The sequence below is a fragment of the Danaus plexippus genome, chromosome 28, assembly GCF_018135715.1.
Source record: "Danaus plexippus chromosome 28, MEX_DaPlex, whole genome shotgun sequence".
NCBI lineage: Eukaryota > Metazoa > Arthropoda > Insecta > Lepidoptera > Nymphalidae > Danaus > Danaus plexippus.
Genome location: NC_083556.1, coordinates 843,410 through 868,491, shown reverse-complemented (window position 1 = coordinate 868,491; position 25,082 = coordinate 843,410). Strand labels below are relative to the sequence as shown.

Genomic DNA, 25,082 nt, shown 5'->3' with positions numbered 1-25,082 from the left:
TTATGTATTTAAGGAAAGATGAAACAAAAAAAAAAATTAAGAAACATTTTTAAACAGAACCGTAGTTATATAATAATAATAATATAATATTTTGACACTTTTGATTAGTTTCACAGATAAACAATGCTTACAGATTACAATATGGCGTTGTACCAAGATTAATAATAAAAAAATACTCTGTTATATGTACATGTGTTGTGCTTTTGTGTACTTCACAGTATTTTGTACCTATTGTACATGATCTAAGTTACATATTTGCTTACATCTACCATAGCTTAGATCTTACATGAATAATGTGCTGCACTACATGTATGTAACTTAGAATTTAATAGTTTATTATACATCGTACAGATGGCACTAGTGTAGACGAGCCTTTAAATCCAGAGACACAAATTCGATTAATATCAATGGAATATTTGATTCAATTAACGCTGGGTACTTTACTTGTTATCTCCAAGTTGCAAATGTTATAAAAAAAATTAAATACATTTGTTTTGATCAAAACGCGCACATTATATTCAGCCAATGACATCATACGGCATACATTTTCGACACCGACAATGACGGCCAGTTTGACAGCTGTCAAGTGTCAGATTTTGTTTTCTTCAGTGTATTTAAGGGGAGGCGATTCATTTTAAGCGCTTGTCACACTTAACAAATTCATTAGTACTCATACATATTATCAGTTCATACAAAATATATTGTTCTCTCATTGTCAGAACAACTCATTAATGTCATATAGTGGAGATCATAACGAAGGTTTTACGAGATGGAGGTCGTATAGCTGTAAAGTATACTTTATTGTTTGTGTTGTAAGTTTGGCTTGTCTTTGGGCCTGTAGGGCGCCGGGCCGGACCAGTCGGCGGGCGAGGGCGAAGTCCTATAGAACTTGCTGGAAGTCCGGTTGAAGATCGGCAGCAGCTCGTTCGCTTCGTTCGTTAGAGCCTAACGATTGGATTAACGTTTGTTTTAGTAAAACTATATATATAGTAGTTATAGCCCGCGACTTCGTCAGCGTCAACTGGCATATTAGTAATGTATAGCTGACCCGGCGGACTCTGCTTTGTCTTAGATGTAATAAAAAGCAGATTTTGTACTAAAATAACTTCAGTTGCTTTTTCGATCGAGCTAAATAAAAATAATTCTATTTGCGTCTCCTGGTTCTGAACTACCTCCTCATAAATTTTCAGCCAAATACGTTCGACCGTTTAAAGTAAACATGGTATAACTAGTAGAGTAGCAATTAAAATATATATATTTTTTTTTAGGTCACTGATCTTGAATAGTGGCAACACTGTTCAAGATATGTATAGTTTTATGTTCCTGTATAACAAACTGAGGTTATTTGTTAATAATTCCATCACCTACCTTAAGGTATATGATCGCGTCTGTTCCGTAACCCTCGCAGGACATAAGCACCAGGTCCCCGTGGAAGTAGCGCGCGTATAGACGGGATATCGGGAGACCGTAACCATAACCTATAATCAATTAATGTATTGGCTGTATGCAACCGACCGTGCATCCCAAAGTGTGACATCAATATTTCTAAACATGAGTGACGTCATCAGAAATATGTTTGTGAATACTAATATGAGATTTACTTGTGTATTACGTTAATAGATTTGAAAGTGGAAAATGGTATGACGTCATCTGTCATCATACCTGTGTGTGTGTGTGTGTGTGTATGCTTTATATTGTGTAATCGTGATAGTATCAATGTGTGCCGTGGACATTGTGAAATGAATGACGCATGACGTCATCGTGTGTGTGTGTGTGTGTGTGTGTCTCACCAGCCAGGGGTACGGTCTGCGAGTCGGAGCGCGAGGGTTGCGGCGCTGTGCTGTACATATACTTGAAGAGGAGGTCGGAGACGCTGCGAGGTATGCCGCCCCCGCGATCAGACATCTGAGGAAACATAACAGATCATATACACGTGATAGTACGGGAGCGCTGGCTCAGTGGCTACGGTGGTGGGGTTTATGTGATAGGTCGGAGGTTCGATCCCCGGCTGGTGCTGAAAACATTGGATTACTATTAATTGTTCATGGAAGTGGCTCAGAAAACGAAAAGTTGTATAGCATATTTATATATCTTTTGTAATGGACAATAAATTACGTATTTTTTCAAATATAATATTCATGTTTTTTTTTTTTAAATAAAAATTATTACGGATGGAAAAAATTTATATACTTTAAATTTTTCGGACGTGATCGCTTACGACACTACTATACAACTGATATAAGTATAGCACTTTAGTACTGTAATGTTGTTTTATGACAATATATATAACATAGAAATGATTTAGTTACTATTCTCTAAATGACATTGACAGATTTCACTTATAAAAATCGGAGAAAATTCTTTGGACGTCGAACGTTTTGGAACTCGGTTAGATTTCTTTACGGATATCCGTCATTGTCGGATACGATTGCGGACGGATGTTTTTACGGATTCAATTCCCGGCTGACCTTGACCGATATATCCTCCCGTCCCTGTACTATGTTGACCTGGATCGGGGGCGGGTTGTTCTCGTGGGTTTCCATGACGGCTCTCATCGAGTTCTTGAACAGCTCGAACAGCATGTGGTAGAGGTGTGACGGCACGTACACCACCGGCAACGGGTGAGTCTCCGTCGCTGGAATATGACCACAGATAATAATGAGATTTAAGACTTTTGCGAGCATTCATTTAAATGAAACTAATATTTTCGGATTACTACGCGTATTTTATTATTTTTAACGAGCAGATGAGATGTATGCTGTGATCACGGTTGATGCAATGTAACCGAAACGTCGGGAAACTGTAGTTTTTTTACACCACAGATAATATATTTAAAAAAAATTATTTCGTGTAACTGTACAGTGTTATCTGTACCTGACATAAAGAAAGTGAGTTTTCATGACAGTTTTAAAAAATAGTTTTTGTCTGATATAAACGCATGTATTATATATTATATATTACATGAATGTAATATATAATACATGCGTTTGAGTTTTACAACCGTTCTTGACATCAAAGATATTTTATTTTAATTTGATCGTGACAAGTTCGTTGCAATATCACATGAACATAGACATAGCTTTATAAAAGTTTATTATATTTCTGAGGTATTCTCTATAATAAAAATGTTTAAGTTTTCTGCCGGCTTATTTTATTATAATATATTTTGAGGTTATTTTCATTCCATTACGATAAACCTATTTGTGTAAAGAATGATTCCAGAGACTCGTCTCTTTATATCTCTTTGAGTCTTGTAGATATAACCCAAACTAGATAATATATTGAAATCCATCTTGTAATATTAGCAAACAAGGAGATATACCACAGTGACGTCAGCAGCTTTTGCATGTGTGTGTATTGAATGTACATATGTATGTGTTTGTGAATCAAATTCGAAGGAAAATGTACTTACAGCCGTGCTGCAAGAGCTCCAAGTCCGGTGACGCGAGGTAGTACCGGTCGCAGAGGAAGCGTGCGTTCTCGTAGGCGTCTTTGACGACGGCGATGACGTCACACGCAGGGTCTATTGAACCGATGTGTCTCCCGCCGTTACCTATGCCGTTGACGCTAGCCTGACGGGCGCCCAGCTCGTTCTCACCGAACAGTAGGGCTGCGATTATAAGATACGTTTGTATTATTATATTAAATTTATCAATAAGGCGAAGAACTGGCTTAAAGCAACCCTGGGACTTGGACTTAAAATAGTTCAGTATGAACTAGTGATGTGATTGATATCCGTAAACGTATCTGCGGATATCCGACAATGTAGAGAGATCCGTATTCCGTATATATAATTTTTACGGTTGACTTATTTCTATATAATTTTATAATATATTTCTGACGGGTCCATATATTGGTGTAGTAAAATATGAAAAGAAAATTGAAGAGGAAAATTATTAGACGTTTTAAACACGCACTTTTTTATATTTTTTGTGATATGATATATTAATTATATATATTTCAGTAGACCTGAAACATGTTATCGGACGGTTTTTTTTGTTTTAGTTAGACTAAATATTTCCGGTTATCAGGCACAGTATCAAGTTCGCCAGCAACATAGTTTATCAATGTTTATAACAACGAAACAATAAAATTTTAACTGTTATAAAAAAATTAGTTTTAATGTTTTTGATGCTATAGTTTTTTTCATAAATCACACGTGACGTTATAAACGACACGTGAGGACGATTAATATAAAAAAATAACTAACGAAATTAATGTTGAGGATATTTATATTTTTTTGTATGCTGAAAATAATAAGCGCTGTAAATAATTAAAAAAATATAAAAATTTGCTCTTTTTTTTAATATTTCAAACTGATTGCAACTAAGTACTGACTAATTACTATTATGATTAAATAATTTGATCATATATAATATTTATAAAAGACATATATGTATGTTTATATATATATATATGTCGGAGCGTCAGAATTAATTATGATTTTATTTCCATTTTATTTTACAAATTATTACGAATTAGCTGGCAACGTCAAGCAGTTAGCTTGAGTGAGGTCACCCCGGTGTCGGTTTTGACGTTGGACAACTGACAGAGAAAAAAAGGGGAATGTCACCGACATTTTTGGAGTGGATGAACTCGCTGCGTTACCAACTAAATCTTGTTCCATCGTTCACTATGTCTGATAATGAGCTATCTTCTGATCCTCCGTTATATATATATAAAGTGATTACCCAAAAAGCCAATTTATATTCAACACTCAAATATAAATCGATCTAGATAACGTCGGATATAATTACGTTAATTTTGTCGGATATAACTCACTGTGCTGGTTGATCAACATCCGTATAGATATCCGACTCATGTAGAATCTGTCCAGGAAGTACTGTATGGAGTTCTCTATCCCGGGATCGACCTCGTGGGATTCCTTGAGCTCCAACACCCCCTGGGCCATCGTCTGGACCACGTCTGAATGACGATTACGTATCAGGACCAGACGCTCGCAGAATCTGTTATCAACAACAATGTTATACACATATGTGAAATTCACGAAATTAAAATTATAGTACGGAACCAGTAAATTCCGTCGAGTGGTTTTCTCGGTGCATTGTATCAAACATCCGTCATAAACGTTCCCATTTGCGATGTTAATGGGACATTTGTTAGAGATATACTAAATTTATTGGTAGATTTATTATAGTTTATATATCTGTGTGTATAAACCCACTCGCTGAGGACGGGAGGTTCGGGTTCCTTCTTCTCAAACTCTATGATCTCCTCGAAGGACCTCTCGTACCACTGGTTCACCAGACCCACCGAGGGCATCCGCAACAGGTTCTCCGGCAGCAGAGCTATCTCCTTCATTATGTTGGCCAACCTGTTAGATTGAAACAAATATATACTACTATATACTCGATTGCATCTACATACAATTCTTTTTACGTTGAAGGGAGAAAATAAGCAGACGGCGTACCTTATGGAAGGTAGTTACCGTCATGGACATCTGCAACTTGGTGTTGCGGATGCGTTGAGGTGAAAGGAATGTTAGTCCAATAACTATCCTGTCAAAGGGCATAGCCCTTGGTCTGAACTGAGAGTTAAGTTTTGTGTGTCGCTGGCACAGGAACCCTGATCCAAACCATAGTTGTAGGATCTCTCTGTACCCCACGCCAATGAAACACCTCAAAACTGACTTAGGCTGATGTAGGACACAAAGTCACTGTACACATCAACATCCCGGGAGACTGAAGGGTGGGAAAAAGGAAAGGGAAAGAGCGACCGGCCCTCTCACTCATCGGACGAAATTCAACCATTAAAGTCTACTTCACGCCGAACTTGAGTGAGAGGGTGGTACTTCCCCGGTCGAGCCAGCCCATGTTCGAGCTGTAGTAACAGACCACAGCCAGGCTCTACCTGCTTACAACCGATTATATATATAAGATGTAATCATATATTTTCTACATATCACAATAATAACATTATCTCTATGTAAAAGTTTATGACATCAATAAAATATAAACACTATTGTTTTATATATAATACTTTAAAAACATCACACTAATAAAAAGATAATATTCACGTATGACTTAGAGATAAATGATTTGAGCAATGACGAGTTTCTTCAAATTTTATTATTTAAATAACATCAATAAAAGTAAATGACATTATTAAGAATATACGTGAAGTTTATTATAGCTATCGGACAGCGGAAGTCCCATCAAAATCGGTCCAGCCCGTACCGGCAATTGAGAGGAACAAATAGGCAGAAGAAAAGATAGTAATTGTATTATTTTCTAGTATATTAGCTATTACTTTGATATCACAAAAAAATATTATATTTTATGTTTCTCTTATTATTATTATTGGTATTATATATAATATAACAAATCTCAAACTGTGTCTCTGTCACATAAATTATATACAGAAATTATTTTTTAATATATAATTACTCTTACCTAACTGGTAACTCATTGCGAAGGAAGAGGTAGGATTTCCTTTCGCAGGCGTTCAAACCTGAAAACAAAAATTATTCTAAGAAAAGGACGTAGAACATATCTATCAAAACTTACGTTTGTTAGAAAGGGACGGAAGATTTATTTTTAATGTATAAATTTGCGAGGGAAAGAATTTTTTTTTTTATTTATTAATATGGCATCTATTTAATTTGCCAGTTACAAAAAATTATGTTATAAATAATTTTAATATTTTGAATACCAGAAAAGAGGTTGAGTATTTTAGACATATTCGTAAATCTTATGAAGTGTCCAAATAGTACACTATTAATAAAATTGGACGCCATGTTGGATTTTTCTTGTGAAAAAAAAAGATATATATATATTTATAAAATAGGAAATAAATACTTTCTAAGATAAGATTAAACAGCATTAATATAATGTAAACGTTTATATGCTTTTAAATAATAAATAGCTTATAATGATAACATTTATATTATTGCGAGTCACAAGTCAAGGGCTGGTTTGTAATATAATGCCGATGTCAGTTCATAGAGGTCGTATAACATGACACGTGACAAACACGTCTGTTTCATGACTTCCGATTTGTTAAGGATAACATTTTCTTGATTATTATTAACCATGAGGTGTTATGATCGTATGTTGTTTAATTTGATACAATTACACAGTCTTAAGACACCTCCATTTTGTCTGCCCGACATATTGGTTGATGTGAAATAATGTGAATGTCGATAAAATGTAAAAAAATATATAATTAACCTAAAATTTTCGTTATATTTATAAATATTTATATAATCATATATTAATCGAGAAACGATAGTATTTCTATCAAACACCACAAAGAAAGCCTTACAAGTAACGCTATGTATTATCTTATTAAGTAATATCAATGAAGTCTAAAATACAATAGAGTATATATCCTCTTTGGTCAAAATAAACAGCCAATGTTCGTTAATTATAGATCCGTCGCTCGAAATTTTAAAAATCTCACTTTATTTAGTAGCATCTGTCTCGTTAATTTCTTTTAAATCATTATAAAATACTTTAACCTCAATTTAGGGAAACCTTTATTGTAATCGTCTTTCTTTATGGCAACACAACCGTATAAGAGCAATTTTCCGAACCGACGATTCAAAAAACGAAGACGACGAAATATAAAACTTATTGAATCGTAACAGTAATTTACCGTGAAATAGGAAAGTGAACGGTATTTATTTTATTATGATTTTTGATCATGTTTCGTTTACACAATAAATAAATAAATATATATATATACATATACATATGTGGGAGGTATGGATAACAAAGAATGGTTGAAAATACGAAATCGTTTTATTTGGCAAATACAACAGTCATCTTCACATTGTCCTTTATTCTCTTTTGACATTTCTTTAGTGTTGCTACAGTGAACTCTGGGTTACCTTATAAAAATACTAAGTGGTAGAAAATAATTAAAAATAAAACCCTCTTCCCACGCATATATATTACTTATTTGGACAACAGAAACACGATATTGTGCTCACAGGTTCGATGTGTGTTCGTGTCGATAAATTACCATTTTATATATATTACAATAAAAATTTTAATTATTATCTCAATATTACTTTAATGTTAAGAGCATTTTACAAATATCTCGCCTACTTTATATTTACATATATATATATACTACCAGCAATTGAACCTTATAACTTATGTAGGAATTAATACGAGCGATGTAATTGTTGGACATAGCCCATACGTAATAATATTTTGTAAGGGCGATTCCTCAGTAAATTTCAGCAATGAATATCAAATAATTTAATGATATCTAAGAATATCTAATAAAACATATTTTTTGATTACTAGACGTTTTTATTATTTTTAACTACAGACATGATCCCGACGTTTCGGTTACCTCGCAGCAACCGTGATCACGGGCAGACGAGATGTGAACGTATGACAGTATATAGTTTAAAATAATAAAAAACGCTTAGTAATCCGAAAATATTATTTTAATACATAATTTATTTAAATTTATAAATTATTTTTTTATTAATTTAATTTTATTTCTTATTATAACATATATGACAGAATTCCTATAGGTTTGCGGCATCAATGAGAAAATAGGTTTAGTGTACTTTGAACACTTATTTATAAACATACTCGTTAACAACCTTGGCTTCGTCCGTCACGGGCAACATCGCGCCAAATTTATGACACACATTAATTTCTACAAGTCGCCATAGCAGCTGTACTAATATTTTATATATTTATTTACACTTATTTTTTATATACATATATATATATATAAAATATAATTTATATTTGCATTTTTGACATAATTTTGACAGTTGAGTTGAAAACAATAAAGCGATTTAAGCGCTTCACGTTTAAACAAAGTTTAAATTTCTGAGAAATAAATTTTGCGATGTGTTGTAATTTTTTCGGAACTACCGTCCGTATCTGTTACTGACTAAAATTAAAAAAAATGCAAACTGACGATGAACGAATTATAGTTAGGAATTATGAAGTGGATATTCTAGGTTAATCAAAAATTCCTGCGTCTGGAGAATTACTGAACTATTCTAGATAAAACTCACCAGCTTATATAGATACAGATCAACTCACAGCGTACTCTTGTATGTATATTTTTATTCATGAATCCTCTCACATTGTATAATCAATTTAAACTATTGTATAAAAACGGGGAACGCTTCGTATGTGGTGTGATACAAAAGCAAATAAAGAACAACATCTAACGACAGACAAATTAATTTCAGCGCAACAAGAATAGCGAACTGTAAAGTAAATCCCATCACGCATATAATATTAACACGTAGTTTTACATTAAAAACATCGAGTTGAGAGCTCGCCAAAGTTCTGGAGCTATCTCCATACAAACAAGAAACTAGCCTCTGTAATGTTGGTTTACTAAAACGTCACAAAAAATACAAAATACTCATCAAGAAAACTTATAGTGTATAATTTTAATTAAATCCTTCCATAGATTTCATTTGGGTCAAATAAAATATGTATTTTTATCAGGTATAATGGTAACTCTCGTTTGTTGTCAAATTTTTTAACTTATCAGTATCATATAATAAACAACAATAATAAATCGTTCATGAAAAATACTATACTGACAAGAAAATAAATAACCTATACATTTAATTCTCGAAAAAAATGTTCTAATTTCCGAACGTTTTCGTCACAACGTCAATAGAACAATATATATATATATATTTATATATATAATTACAGAACAAGGAGGATATTTCCTATATTTCCCTGCACAATGACCCCGTGACCTTCCAAAAAGCCCGTCCAGATCAACTCGCAACTCTCTTTGTTTACATTTCCATCTGTGACGTCCTAATGACGTTTCGTCGCCGGTGTTGCCAATTTTTTAAATAAATATTGTTATTATTTTAAAGTCGATATTTGAATGAGGAAATGTATATTAAAAATAATCTTGTTGATGTCATTTTGTATAATAAAGGATATATTTAATTTGCTGTCACTATTTTGATATAGTTGTTTTTAAGATGTATCCTAGTTGCAACAACTCGTACGATGTTTTCATTCGTATTAATAATTTTATTTACTTTTGTCTTGCAGCGTACTTACTTACTTACTCAGACAAACTTTTGTTTCGATAAACCTAATGATCTATCCTTAGAATAAGTTTCATCGTGAATGATATGATCGTTGATACTATAACTGAATAGTTTCGTTATTGAAACTTAACACTATGTGTGTTCAGTTTAAAGTTTCGATCTATTAGTAAGGTTACAGTAGTGAATGTCCTGGGAAACCCTGACCGTGATAATGATGGAAACCTTCATGCTTCACACCACGATGTCATTATTAGAATTATATTTATCGTGCTAACAGAAACTTCAACAACTCGTTGGTTAATTTTAATAGCTTGTTTGTGTTGTTGTGATGTTTCGCGTCACGTAGACAAATTCTGGGAAGCGAATCGTGACGTGTGACTTGTTTTAATACCTACTACACACACACACACACACACATATATATATATATGTATATATATATATATGTATATATATATATATATATATATATATATATATATATATATATATCGCATCCAGTTTAAAACTTTTGGTAGCGTCTTTTAACTGATATATGATAGTTATAGATATATGATTTAACTGATATATGATAGTTATAGCGAGACAGTAATTTTTTGTTTTAATTATTTCTATATTCATTAATAATTTCATTGAAAATAATTCAATACTTATAGTTTTACGTTCGTTTTTCTCCAAAATTGGGCATTAGTATCTGAATGATTCAAATCTAAATTTTATTTTTCAAAAACAATCAAATTGGAAGAAAAATATTCTTTATAACTCTACCAAATATATATTATCAAAATATATATATATATATATATATAAAAAAGCAGATCTTTTTGACATATAGGTTTAAAAGTTTTTAAGTAAAACAAAAATTATGTAAAAGACATACAATATATATATATATATATATATATATATATATATATTTCCAAATGTCTGTCGATAGCAACATGTTCCTATAGTCACGTAAACTCTAAGATCAACGGAATGATTCTGGAAAGACCTCGTCTTATCAGACGTTCCGGGAGGCTGTTTCATAACGATGACAGCAAACAATGAGATAAGATAAACACAGCAACGAATTAAATTCGCGACCGTATCAAAGTTTATTAACTTGTAATATTAGTGATAGAAAATTAAATAAGTTTTTTACTCAGAATATACAAATTAAAATTTAACATGTTATTCTTAGATGGTGACAAAAACGCGGACGAAATCGCGTGAAAGGCTTAGTTGAATAAAATTAATGTCCAAGTGTAATTCGTTATATACGCTGTATATGATGTATATTATACAGGATGTTCTAATGAGGAGTATTTAGTGCTTGTATACATAAATGAGTTTGCCTTGAAATGTTTTAACAGAACACAATAGTGACGCTTAGTGATAAACGTTGTTCTAGCTAACTAAGTTTAACACAAGTCTGCATCACCACTACACTTACAGTTTAGAGTATTTCGATCATCACACATTGTAACTCAAATTAGGTTTACGAATGAAATACTCTGAACCGTCGGTTTGTAGTGCGTGTCGCGGACTTGGGGTTAATGAGACATATTTTATGTGAACACAACACCTCAAATCATACTCTTGAAACAAACAAAGTTTTAATACATTGATAAGAATTTAACAAAAATATTTATTTTTTCACGCAATCAATTATTACCTATTATATAATATATATATATTTCGTTCCGGAGGTCGCTCGTTCGATTACAGGTCGTGTTATAATAGTTTCACTATATATTTTTTATTAAACATACACACATTCGATAAGTCGTGGTGGCCTGGAGGTTAAAGGCCCGCCTCTCATACGTGAGGGCGCGGGTTCGTAACCTGGCAAGTACCAATGTGATCTTTTCCGAGTCATATGTAGTTTCTGAGAGTATTTAGACACCACTGACGGACGGTGAAGAGAAACATCGTGAGGAAACCCTGGTCTTATAATTTCAAATTGTAAGATTGAAATCGCCAACCCGTCTTGAGCGAGCGTGGTGATTCATGCTCTAACCTCCTCCATGTGAGGAGAGGCCTTTGCTCAGCGGTGGGCTCCGATAGGCTGATGATGATGACTTACAATTGACAAGCCTTAATTTTGACTATTAATAAAAAGTCGATAATAATACTAGAGGATGCAACGGGAGCTTTGTTTCAGAGAGAAGAAAAGAGCGAGAAAAAAGTGTCGAAACCTTAGTTATTCAATTGGAATACTTTAGTTTAGATCACTCAACGATTAATTACTTACAGTATAAGGAGATGCACCATCGCTTTTTTTCGCTCTCATTGTAAGTCGAGTGAAGAGAGAGATACGGATATGTTCCGTTTACCGCTAATAAAATGTAAATGTGTTGTCCGATAAATTTTCTTTTACTAAATTCTCCCCGGATAACTGGGCTATCGAACAAAAAAAACCTCGTCTCGAACGGCCATTCGCTCGCCGAGATCTTCGTGAATGAATGAACTGAGTCCCCAGTACAGCATTCCGCTCACTCACTCAATCAATAACACCTTTACTGTTTGTAAAAATATACGTATATCACCTTGAATAGATAAGCTAGCATTCCATTGATAACATTATTTATACTGATAAATATATAAAAAAGTATAAGTTAAATAGCCTAAGTTACTGATTATTATTATATCAGCTATATACGAGTGGAAGTCACATCAAAATTGATCCAGCCGTTTCGGAGATTAGCTGACACAAACAGACGGAGACGAAAAACTTATAAAATATTATTTTGGTGTATGTACTGTGTAAAAAAAATGACATATATATATATTATTGTCAAGTTATATAAGATTACTTAAACAGTACATAAGTATTGTGAATTTGTTTGTATGTCATTATCTGTATGGACCTCACTCATGATCTCCTAAGGTTAAGTGTGTCAACTATGACAAAGGCCGGCTTCATATAAACAAAACACTCGTAGTTTTTAACAAGCGATAATTCCTTTATAAACATTAATTTTATATTTTTCTTACTTTTTCTTTTTGAGTGCAAATATTAATGATATCACTATAGTAATAATAACAACTGTAACAATTTTTTTTACGTTGGTACCTATAAAAAAACGTGACAATCAGTGATGGGACAGAAAGAAACGTGTTTGACATGTACCGGTTTTTTATATGTTCTTTCGATTCACATTAAAATAAATGCTTCTTACGGCTAAATTAGTTTAGATTAAAAATTTTATTATATGCATGCATAAAATTATTTACGTATTTCATACTTGTATATAAATCAGCTGACCGCAAAAGAGGTTATATATTTTAAGAATTACATTTATACAATATATGTGTATATGTACATATGTATGTTACGTATATTATCATAAATATTGTTACAGGACTAGACAATTCAATAGAACAATAAACAATAAGAAACTACGAACTGTATGTCTCCTCAATTTGAATTCGGTTAAAGTTAAATTTTAATTTATCACTGCGTTATAATAAACGAACACCATGTATAAAGGAATGTCGTTTTTATATAAAACTAAAAAAAGTAACATAAGAAATAACGTATATCAGTCAAGGTAACGCGAAACGCTGCGTGTGTAGTGCTATATAAACATGTGGTAAATACAAAAATTTTTGAAACAAAAAATCGTAAACACATTCAATCGAAGATGTTCCACTTAGATAGTCATCTTTTATCTTATCTTATCTTTCGACGAAATGAAATAAACGTTATAAAAAGAAAACAATAATCGAAATAACAAAATTGACAATGAAAACTTATCAAAGACAATGTGAATGCAAAAAAAAAAAACTATTAAGTATATTTACTTTTAGATTATTTATATTTTTTAAACGAACTATATATATATATATATTAATAAACCAATTTAATTAGTTTCGATCTAAGTACAACTCAATACATATTTTGACAGACAAATCAATTATAATTAATGAATTATTACCTCACCACCCCGAAGACATAAATTCATTAAATAATAAAAATACATGGAGACAAAAATTAATATCCCAGATCTAATGAAGAGATTAATCACCTATTGTCATATTTTATTCGTTACGATACGACGGCATTTTTAATACCAAGGTACTTTTACAAACATATATATATATATATGTTTGTAAAAGTACAGTAAGTAAATATATAAATATAAAACACACACACACACACACACACACACAAATATATATATATATATACATATATATATATATATATATATATATATATATATATATTTGCCGTTTAATCCGTTTATCATAACATCGAAAGGAATTGACAAAAACCTCATAAAAAGCGTTTTTACGATAAAAAAAACACGTTTTTTTTATGTAAATGTGTTTTGTGTTTATGTATTTTAATAGAGGAGCATAGCAACACATTGAATCATAACATAAATTCCACACAGTAAGTGCATCATACACGTACAAATGTATTTTTTTGTCGTCTTTTGTTTTTTTCATTTAATTGTGAAAACATTCTCTATTACCATTGTGTATAGAAGATATCTCTAAGGTGTAATCATCATTGTTAATATTGTTATGAACTTCAAATATATATATATATATATGTGTGTGTGTGTGTGTGTGTGTGTTTTGGACAAAGGCGCCAACGTGCAGACGGTCTACCTGATGGAGGGTCAACGTAAGTAATGAACAAATAAATTCCGTAAATATTTGTACTAATATAATTTACTTTTAGAACAGTTCAAGATCCAAAGTAAAGTAATACATAATTCTTTGTTAAATTTTAAGTTATTTATCAACAGAAATATAACCCATATTAAATCATTCACACCTCGTCTGCCCGTGATCACGGTTGCTGAAAAGTAACCGAAACGTCGGGAGTATGTAGTTTTAAAATATTAAAATCCGCGTAGTATATCCGAAAATATATTAGTTTCATTTCAATAAACAAGGATAGTTTCATACTTGCCATTCATACATACTAATAATATGTTGTATTTAATAAAAAAAAATAAATACTAAAAACTATTCGTATTGAGTATGTCGAGTCATACTAAGGTTTTTTTTTCATACATATTTAACCGGGAGGTAATCTATAATCTATATGATAGTGTTGTAGACGTAGTGTTGGTATGAAAATAATCTCATTCTATAAATCATTAGATTTACGACATTCAATATAATCTTGACGATAAAGAATTTTACAAAAACAATTTTATCTAATATTATATAATGTAAATTAAAATTATATATATGTATGTATAATTTTCATTATATATATGTATATATATACATAAAGTTCCGTACAGGTTGGACCTACGTGACTACTTACACGACCAACTCACTAACACATACAAATTTTAATCCTGACTCACACTAATTGGTAACAGATGGTATAAGGACGAGTACACACCGTAACCTATCTTGCTATTCCGAAATTAAAATATTTCCGAGTTATAAAATAAACACAATCGCCGTTGACGAAGCCGCGGGGGATATCCAGTACAAGATTTACTATATAATATTTGACTGTCAATATTTAATTCGCTTGATAACCCTGTGTAGATAATGCTTACATTTGAAGCGAATTTAAAAACAGAAACATTTATAATTCTATTACATTCTAAAAAAACGGATCAAGTGAATTCATTCACTCACTCATTCACACACGATAAGTACAGTGGTTTATTTATAGAAATAACATTTTTACATTTTACGTCGTTTCTTTTTCCGTCATATTAGTGTGCGAGTAGCTTTAAATAAACAGGTTTAGGCAAACCCAAATAAAAAGTAAAACGCTAAGTCATTGTTTTCTTTTCCAGCGGCCGTTACGCTGAAATAATAATCAAAATAATTAATGAAGTTATTTTTATGATTTAATTATTATATGTCAAATGTCAAAATGGCGGGAAAACGGTTCAATAGTAGAAAAATGTAAATAACAGGTGACATTCAGCTTTAAAATACAGATAAAAAAAACGACCGAATAAACTTTTTTAAATGTTAGATTGCTCTGTATGTAATGAAGGCAATTACCTAGATGCAAACAGCTTTAAAATTGTTTTGCAACAACACAACTAGTAATTTCGGACAAGCAATTCGTTCCGTAGTAATTGAGAAGTCAATTGTTAAGACTCCATTCATAAAAAAATAAAGAAATACATATTCGAATTTGTATATGGAAATTTAACAAGAAAAAATAGTAACTCTGTTAGTAGTAATTTTATTGATAATTTAAAATACGATTTAGTTGTTTATATATATATATATATTTAATAAGATTTTAATATTATCTTTTCTGTGGTCATCTTCTTCGTTCCACTTCAATTGACAAAGAATTTTTTTTCTTTAATAGATATAGGCCAGGCTTTTACTGTTAACACTTAACGGTTGTATTACTGAAATATGACTGTTTAGGAGATTAACTTTAACAAACATACAAAAAACAAGAGGAGCGTCTGAATATGGAGAATGTTGATATATTATATAAATACATATACATGCATTATATTTCCGAATACATGGGATGCAACTCGACTCTGGTGCCATCAACATATGTATTGGATTACACAGACATATCATATCATTAGGATATCATATGATTATCATTATCATACTACACGTCACCATAGCATCACGAAGTTATAATTAATGTGAGCGACCTTGTTGACTATCTGTAGTTGTTTTGAAAACAAGAGTACACGTACAGTGTGAAACACAGGGAAACGTTAGTGCGAATATTTTTTTGTGTTTAGTATGAGTTTCTAACGTTAACCAATATACTTACCATGAGTTTGCATCGTCATACTGAAAACGGACAGTTTACAGTAAAAGTAGCAGTTTAGTCATATGCGAAGATTTATCAATGGAATAACGAAAGATTTTGAGTTTTATGGTGAAAAACTAGTAGTAAGCTTACGTTGCGCTAACCGTTTCATAGTTAACATTATAAATCTTATGCGACTTCATACTGATAACGCATTTCAATAGTCAGCACGCTGTACTTCAAGGTTGGAGAAATCTCCTATTTGTGATGGCGAACAAAGTCGGAGAAAAATTGCAATACTTCATTTATACCCGCGTGGAGTTTTGTTAAATATTTTGGGGAAAGCCGTTTGTATGCATGTAGGAAAACAAGCAAGGAGAAGCTTTGTCAATTTGGCAACCTATTTACAGTGAGAACCACAGTACATGTGACACCTTAAGCCTCTCGTGTATTTCTAAAATATATCTTCATTCAATCATTCGTTCATGAAAATTTATAAAAATAAACAACAACTATTCTATATGGATATATCCTATCCTACATATATTATAAATGCGAAAGTTTGTGATTATGGATATATGTTAATAAGCTAATAACTCTGTAATATATGTAAACATAATTAATTTTTTTTTAAATAATCTTACGAGACTTGAAGCTGCTATAATTGATATCTCGCCGCCGCTCTAACAACTGAGCTACAGGGCCAACAATATATTGACCTTGATATAACCTTGAAATATCGCATCGGATACTTTGATTACTTTCTTTTCTTGTTATTATTATATATTAATATGATTTATTCTTTTAAACAGACTCACTGACAGTTATTTGATTTTATATAACTCATCATACGTCTCGAGAACTATAAGGAATTGTATCAGAGTAATGTCTTTTTAATTTTACACCGAATATATTACGTGTATTAATATTGATTACTTTACAATCTTTCGGAAGCTATCGTGACCTTGACTTTAACCTTGAAAGATAGTAACTTCTAAATCTTAACACGCCACCTGCAACTTTACCATGAGTCTGACAAAATTTCTTCGACGAACTATACGTAGACAGTTCACTGTTTTTCATTCACAAACTGGAAACTTGCCGTAAAGTAAAGTAAACATGCCGTTCCACACAGGACATGCTACATCACCTTAAGAGATTATTTTCCTTATTCACAATTTCGCAAAATTCTCAACTGGGTCGTTCATAAAAGTTTCTTTTTCCTCGTGACCTGGACGAAGGTTTGTTTAGAGGAACCGGATGTCATGTGGCGCGTGTGTTCGCCCGTTTATCCTCTATCTCATAAACTATGACAATAACTGTATCTAATTAAGAATTATAAATGGGGGTCATCTATAACGTATCATTTTTTAAGAGCTAAGTTAAATTTAAATGTATTTGTGAAGATTAATTTGAGAGTTAGCTAGTTTACATTTTAAATGAACGTATAAATATAATTTATAAATTATTGCAAAGTTTCATCAAATTAAGTTCTTGAGTTTTGTTATGGCTATAACATACAAAAATTCAACAAAAAAAATGCAATAAAAAACTCTATGTTTGTTCGTACATTCATAGCTCCGTAACATTGAAACGACTAAACCGATCCTCTACTTATTTGATTTTCTTCTAAACGAATATGAAAAAAAACATGACGGGAAAAATAAATCAATTGGTTGGTTTTATTGATTAGGATAAAGCAAAAGATATGAAATCGACCGAATCTAATCAAATCTACTACATGATGTAATATTTTCCCGAAACTTCCATTCTAACGTTACGAAAACAAATAGTGTGCCTACCAAAAGTTCGCATCGCCACACAACATACGAAGCGTCCCTCGTTTTTCATTGAATAACGTACATTAACACAATTATCTGTTAATTTATGAATGATATACTTTTAACGTTGTGTACGTAGTATTCCGATGGGAACACGTGATAAGAGGACCGTATCTAACAGCTGTCGTGAGGTTCGCGATAAAGTTAAAAAAACAAACAAGCCATAAAGCGAAATTCAATTCAAAATATTTTATTTCTTATAAATCGATTGATATCGATACTAATTACACAAACGATTGTTCTCGCTCGATTCTATTACGATTACGTACACAGATCATAAATATTAATATATGCTAAATAAACCCGTATTTGTATTCATGCATTTTAATATTAATTGGTGTCGATGAAAGTGAATAGAAAAATACAAACATTAAATGTACAAAACGGTTTAATTCATTCGAATTATGAATGAGTCTGAATGGAAATGAACTAAATGTAACCAGCCATTCGTTCGAACGTGTAATCGGGCAGTCTCTTCCTGCTGTTATAAATACATCGGAGGATATGGCGTCGCGAACTGCAATTGTGACGAGTTACTACCACATTGGTTACGTAACTTTACAATTCAATTACGGAATAATTATTATATTTATAATCTATAAAGTTATTCCAAGAACATAATAATAAATAATACATACTTTGTAGAGATAAATTTCTCATCTAAACCAAATACATACAAGTGTTTGAGAGTATTAATTCGTTAAAACCTTTGTAGATATCAAAATTTAAATAAATAATCTGTATTGCTTTGAATCTATCAAAAATCTTTATAATCTGTCTAACTTTCGTCCACATGACATTGACCCGACATATGGCGGGACGCCAAAATCTTCAAACTGTTCGCAAATCTATTACTTCATTACTCACATTACGTAAAACACACAAAACAATGTTATACTCGCACACACATATATAGATATATTTAATACTTAAAATATACATATATTAAGATTTAAATTTCTTTAAATAGATAGGTATAAGTTAAATTTCGATAAATAAAATAAAATAACGTGACAAACATCCGATAATGTTAATCATATTTATAACATCACTATTGTCTATTAGTTTCAACTGTACGTCACTATGACTATATAACATGTTACAGTACAAGTCACTAACTTCAAAACTCCATGGACCTCATACAAGGTCGGAGACCACATTGTGCTTGTTATAGCTAACTGTACACAGAAATTCCTATCAAGTCTCTCTCGATCCCGATTAAATATTATCAGGAGTGTCAGTCATTCATTCAAGGTCGTGTCAATCAGAGGTCATCCAAACAACCGTCTGTAGGTTATAGGTACCATCAGCTGGTAAATCCTCAGCACACCAGACAACGACGATTCAAAGAAATAAAACAAGAAACTATAGTAACTAAGATTTCCATGACATCAATTCAATTTGCAGATAATTTTTAACCGGCTTAACATGAAAGATATTGTCAATGTGTTCGCAGTAACAGTATAGCGCGATTCATGTAGCCAACATTAGCCAGGAAGACGAACCTCAAAATGCGATACACGATTTTTTTTTACACCTGCTAAAACAGTTCCAGAAGAGTGGGGCCGAAAACAGGCCAAAAACGCCGAAAATTCCAATATAAGTCGAAAAAAGCCGACGTTAGCCGACGATAGCCGAAAAAAGCCGAAGAAAGACAAAACAATCTATCACAACTGAGTTGATTCATAATTAACACAAACACGTCATATTTTTTTTTTACCACAATGGAATTACTGTAATTGTATATGAAGATTAAATCTGTAAAAAGTTTCATTAGTACTTTAATTAGTTAATATTAATTTCTAACATTAAACACGTGTATATACAAAGTTAGCATAACAACTTATATATATGATCTGTAACACTATCTTAAGGCTAGCAATGGCTTAGAGGGAACCAAATAGGTCGTCATTCTATGTGGTTTATCAAACCCTGATAATTTTTATTTCTTTAAAAGGAAAATCACCTGACAGCCCAAAAAACATTTGTCATTTAATAAATAAATGTATAAGACCTCCACTAACTATAGTACAGTGACTTAGATAAAAACAACCAAATATTTACAAATCTCATTGAATGTCAATAATTCTTTGTTGTCTTCATGAAAAACAAATCTCATGCGTACTCACTACTATAATATAAGTTAGTTTGTGTATATATATATATATATATATATATTTATATATATAGCAGTGGGCATCAGACAGAGACGAAGCCTCATAGCATTCAATGGATCCCCCGTGTGGGTGCGGGTCCATCGTGCAACATATTAACGGGACACAGTTCCAATTACATATAAAAACATTGTTACATAATAAACAACAGTAAACAATGCAATCGTTATATGCATAGTAATGAGCTATGTATATTAATATATATATATACAGCATGTATAAAAAACAGATCATATTTTAGTTCTTTTGTTCAGTTAAAATAATCACCCGTAGCATATATAACAAAATACATTTCTTGAATTTTAACTCTGTTCGTTCTCACTGATCTCTGAAATGGCTGCACCGATTCTGATAGAACTTTTACTGTTTCATATGATGTGATACGGAAAAATTCTAAAACTTTTATTTCAGTATCCCTATTAAATATGTAATATATAAATTATAAAAGTTAAAATTCTTTGTTGATGATGTCACAGCTGGATTTGTTTATGGCCGCAGATAGTTTTAATTCATGAAATACCTAATTAAAACTAAATCATGTAAGAAAGTTAATTTATATAGAGACCTTTAAACCGACTTCAAAGAGGTAGAGATTTTATATATATATATATATATGTCTTTATATTAATTCAAATAGGAATCCCGGCTTTATTGTGTCAAATAGTCATTATCAACTGATATAGAATCTTACACTTTATTACTTTAGAATAAAGATTGATTTGTATTGTTACATTTTAATAGTATTGTTTGAAGTTAAATTGCCAGAATTGAAATTTGCACTATAATGAAACATTCGATAGCAGTTTGAACAATGTATGTGTGTGTAGAACACTGACACATGATATACACAGATAGTATTATACGAGGAATAATAATAAATTGCATAAATTAATACATTTTCATAGAAACACGTGTATAAAACATAAAATATTATTCTAATTCAATAAACAATATATATATATTTTTTAATCAAAATTAATAAGCACAAACCAACAATCACTTGTTTAAAATATCTGTTAAAATTATAAAAGTACGAATTGTATGTAAACACGCGAATTAAAATTCAATTATTTGTTTACATATAAATATTTTCAATATAATTATTTTTTATATATGCATAGTATTGATAAATCTATTATTGATTATTTATATTTTTAATTGAGACGAAAATGTTACGCGAGTTAAGAAATTCAGTTTCTCCCGAAAGGAACAAATCCGAACGACCTTGACTTAGTTACATCATAAAGTAATGATTATTATTAAAAATTATTTTACCAGAGCATATTAAAGTAAATGTAAATAATAACATATTGTTTAAATAATCCAACCTAAATATCGTCCATAATGATTGTAAATAAATTTTTATACTCACCGAAATCGATGAATTGTTTTATAGAAAGAGGCGATGGATTGAATTGGGAATAAAAGTCCAACATTTTCGTAACATTACTAAAAATCGTGCCCGCCAACCTCATTTTTGTATATTTTTATATATATATTTAAAAACAATACGATTAAACCGTGAACCTTAGCTGAATACTTTATATATTCTTATTAATTATTATTTGGACACATATTATAAAATAAACACGATATAATATTATCACTGGCGTGTAAACAACGTAAACCATCCATGAGTGTATAGTTAAGACTGATTTGTTTTTATATTTCACTGTGATAACAACTTTAACGCCGCGTAATATTCAACTGACGTAAATTGTAAGATCTGGAACGATTTCGTTTCCGATGACACTTCTGACGGGCGGGATTCATTTAAAAAAATTTAAGCATCTGGCAATATTGTGATTTATAAATATTAAATTATTATAATAACCTATTCATTTAAATCTCATCTTTAATAGAGATATAAAAACTATTGGAGAAAAAAAAACAATACATAATAAAATAATTGACATGTCTTCTTTTATTAGCAATATCTTTTATTAGTAAACCATTTGAGAAGGAAATTATAAAAGTAATAAATGTATAAGTTTATAAAACAAAAAATATTTGACCAGTAATTTGTTATCGAATTTCTATATTACAAAAACTTTTCTCATTATTTTATAATTTTTAAAATCACACTTCGAATTAAGGTGTTTAATACTATTAAAATATCTTTGGTAAACTCACAAAAAGTTTCAAGGTTTATATCAATCGTAAAAATATAAAAAAAACCCTATTAATATTGTTGACAAGTGACAAAACACAATATTATTTTGATTTAATGCGAAATTCACAATACTTAGTGTTCATAGTTAAATACATTTTAAAAAAATCGACTTGGCTCGTTTGTTACATTATTATGTTTCAGTTATAATTTAAATTATAAATGATATATATTAAAAGCAATTTTTTTAATGCAAGAATTAAGTCCTCTGTTACCCTGAGGAAGGTAACGATTTAATGTTTAAAATTAGTAGTGTGATATATACAAATTATAAGTGGCATTTTCAGAATAATAAACATAATAGATACCAGTTAAAAAAAATATTGCATGACGAGCAATACTTTATGAATATTTTTATGCCGTAAGATTTTTTTTTAAATTACTCTAAGAAAGTTTTAACTTCAAAGTTATTAGAGGAATAAAATTCATTGATATGTGTTTATTTAGTTAAAAATCACAAATGTCAAATGTTATTGGTTAATTTGACTTTTAAAACTTACCACAAAAGGTGGGCAAAAAGAAACCACTATCAATTTTATTTTAAATAAATTATAATTAAATTATATTTTCAGATGACCCATAAAGTATTTGTGTATGGTACTCTAAAACGAAATGAACCAAACCACCATTGGCTGACGGACCCCAAAAATGGTGTTGGAAATTTTATGACTGAAGGGAAAACAAAAAATAAATATCCACTGATCATAGGGACTAGATATAACATACCATTTTTGCTTCAAGCTCCCGGGAAAGGACATCATGTGAAAGGTAATAAATACTCCTTGTCCAACTAGCCAGCAATAGAAGTGCTTTTAATAAAAAAAAAAAAATCTGTTTAGAAATTTGTTTTTTTTTTATAAGTATTATTTTATTATCATTCCAATGTTACAGGTGAAATATATGAAGTAGATGACCTAATGCTGAGTAAATTAGACATTTTAGAGGATCATCCCAATTACTATGTCAGAGAAGTGGATGATATTGTACCAATAAGGTGATACTTATTGATTTTGACCTTTGTAATATATATATTTTTTTATATATTTTGTAGACATTTTTACATACATCTGTGTTTTCATTATGTATATTGGTTATCACAAGAAAATTTTGTAAAATAGATAAAATTTTAATTTTGTTGATTTTATGTTATCACAAAATATATTTTTTTACATTTCAGCGGATCACAATCTGAAAACGTCAAATGCTGGGTGTACTTCCTGAAGAACTTCCGGCAGGAGTTGTTGTCGAAGCAGCAGTTTGAATGCTACTCCTCCAACGGTGATCACGGATTGAAGTACATGGAAAATACGAATAGAGATCCTAATGATGATTACTATTCGGAAGTTAAAAGATGAGAATTAATTAGATTTTGGTAAGAATCGGTATCCATCACTTGAAAATGATATAAATATTTCAAAGTAGCAGCATTAATTATCTGTATATTATTCAAATTATTACAGACTCAGCTCATTTAATTTTATAGTTTTATTATTTTTTTTATAATTTTACTATATTGGTTTATTATGTAAAATAAACTTTGAATGCATATATCTAATTAATTCTCATTATCAATTTGTAACCTTACTATCAGTTTTGAGCGTCAAAACTAAATACAAACTGTTTGTAGTTTTGGATTCATATAATTAATGATATCTAATAATTTTTTTTACGCATTCTGATTACTGCTTAAGATCACGGTTGCAGTAAAGTATCCAAATTGTCCCGAGAATGTAGTTTTAAAGTAATAAAAAAACGTATTACATCCGATAATCTTACATATTATTTTTAAATTAATATTTAAAAAATAAATATATGATTTTTGTAAAAAAAAATCTAAAAATGACAGATTTATATATTACATTTGGTTATATCATGAATGCTCAGATTAAGTGTACTTATATTTTTTAATTCGTGTAGATTTTTTAATGTTGTAGCTTATTTTGCACATGAATATTATGCCAATGTCAGCGATTCATGTAGTTATTGATCAATTTCTTTTTACAGTGACAACGAGTCTACCATAGACGACTTGGATGATATGCTTAAAAAATAATTGATTTAAAACTTGAGATTTATTATCAATTAAATATAATTGTTAACATTCCTTTGTTATTTGTTCTTTAAATTATTTTTTATTACTATTATATTTACTTCGTTGGGT

At 30.7% G+C, this 25,082-nt stretch overlaps 2 protein-coding genes across 6 annotated transcripts; one reads left to right on the top strand and one right to left on the bottom strand.

Annotated features, from left to right (window-relative positions):
* Nucleotides 1-180: 180 nt before the first annotated feature.
* LOC116776184 (pyruvate dehydrogenase (acetyl-transferring) kinase, mitochondrial) lies at nucleotides 181-22,481 on the bottom strand. Of its 2 annotated transcripts, none has more exons than XM_061525286.1 (9): nucleotides 22,124-22,481; nucleotides 6,414-6,471; nucleotides 5,186-5,335; nucleotides 4,783-4,967; nucleotides 3,413-3,610; nucleotides 2,469-2,635; nucleotides 1,791-1,905; nucleotides 1,369-1,478; nucleotides 181-945 (listed from the first exon to the last, which is right to left on the bottom strand). In XM_061525286.1, exons 1-9 carry the CDS (start codon nucleotides 22,224-22,226, stop codon nucleotides 799-801), a joined length of 1,233 nt encoding a protein of 410 aa, XP_061381270.1. In that variant the 5' UTR covers nucleotides 22,227-22,481; the 3' UTR covers nucleotides 181-798. The 2 variants fall into 2 exon arrangements, with proteins under 2 accessions (XP_061381270.1, XP_061381271.1); XM_061525287.1 differs by lacking the exon at nucleotides 22,124-22,481 and adding an exon at nucleotides 9,011-9,186.
* Nucleotides 14,487-25,082, top strand: LOC116776217 (putative gamma-glutamylcyclotransferase CG2811). Of its 4 annotated transcripts, none has more exons than XM_061525288.1 (5): nucleotides 14,487-14,648; nucleotides 23,494-23,689; nucleotides 23,813-23,915; nucleotides 24,099-24,293; nucleotides 24,926-25,082. In XM_061525288.1, exons 2-4 carry the CDS (start codon nucleotides 23,494-23,496, stop codon nucleotides 24,274-24,276), a joined length of 477 nt encoding a protein of 158 aa, XP_061381272.1. In that variant the 5' UTR covers nucleotides 14,487-14,648; the 3' UTR covers nucleotides 24,277-24,293; nucleotides 24,926-25,082. The 4 variants fall into 4 exon arrangements, with proteins under 4 accessions (XP_061381272.1, XP_032525242.2, XP_061381273.1 ...); XM_032669351.2 differs by lacking the exon at nucleotides 14,487-14,648 and adding an exon at nucleotides 22,783-23,146; XM_061525289.1 differs by lacking the exon at nucleotides 14,487-14,648 and adding an exon at nucleotides 23,149-23,282.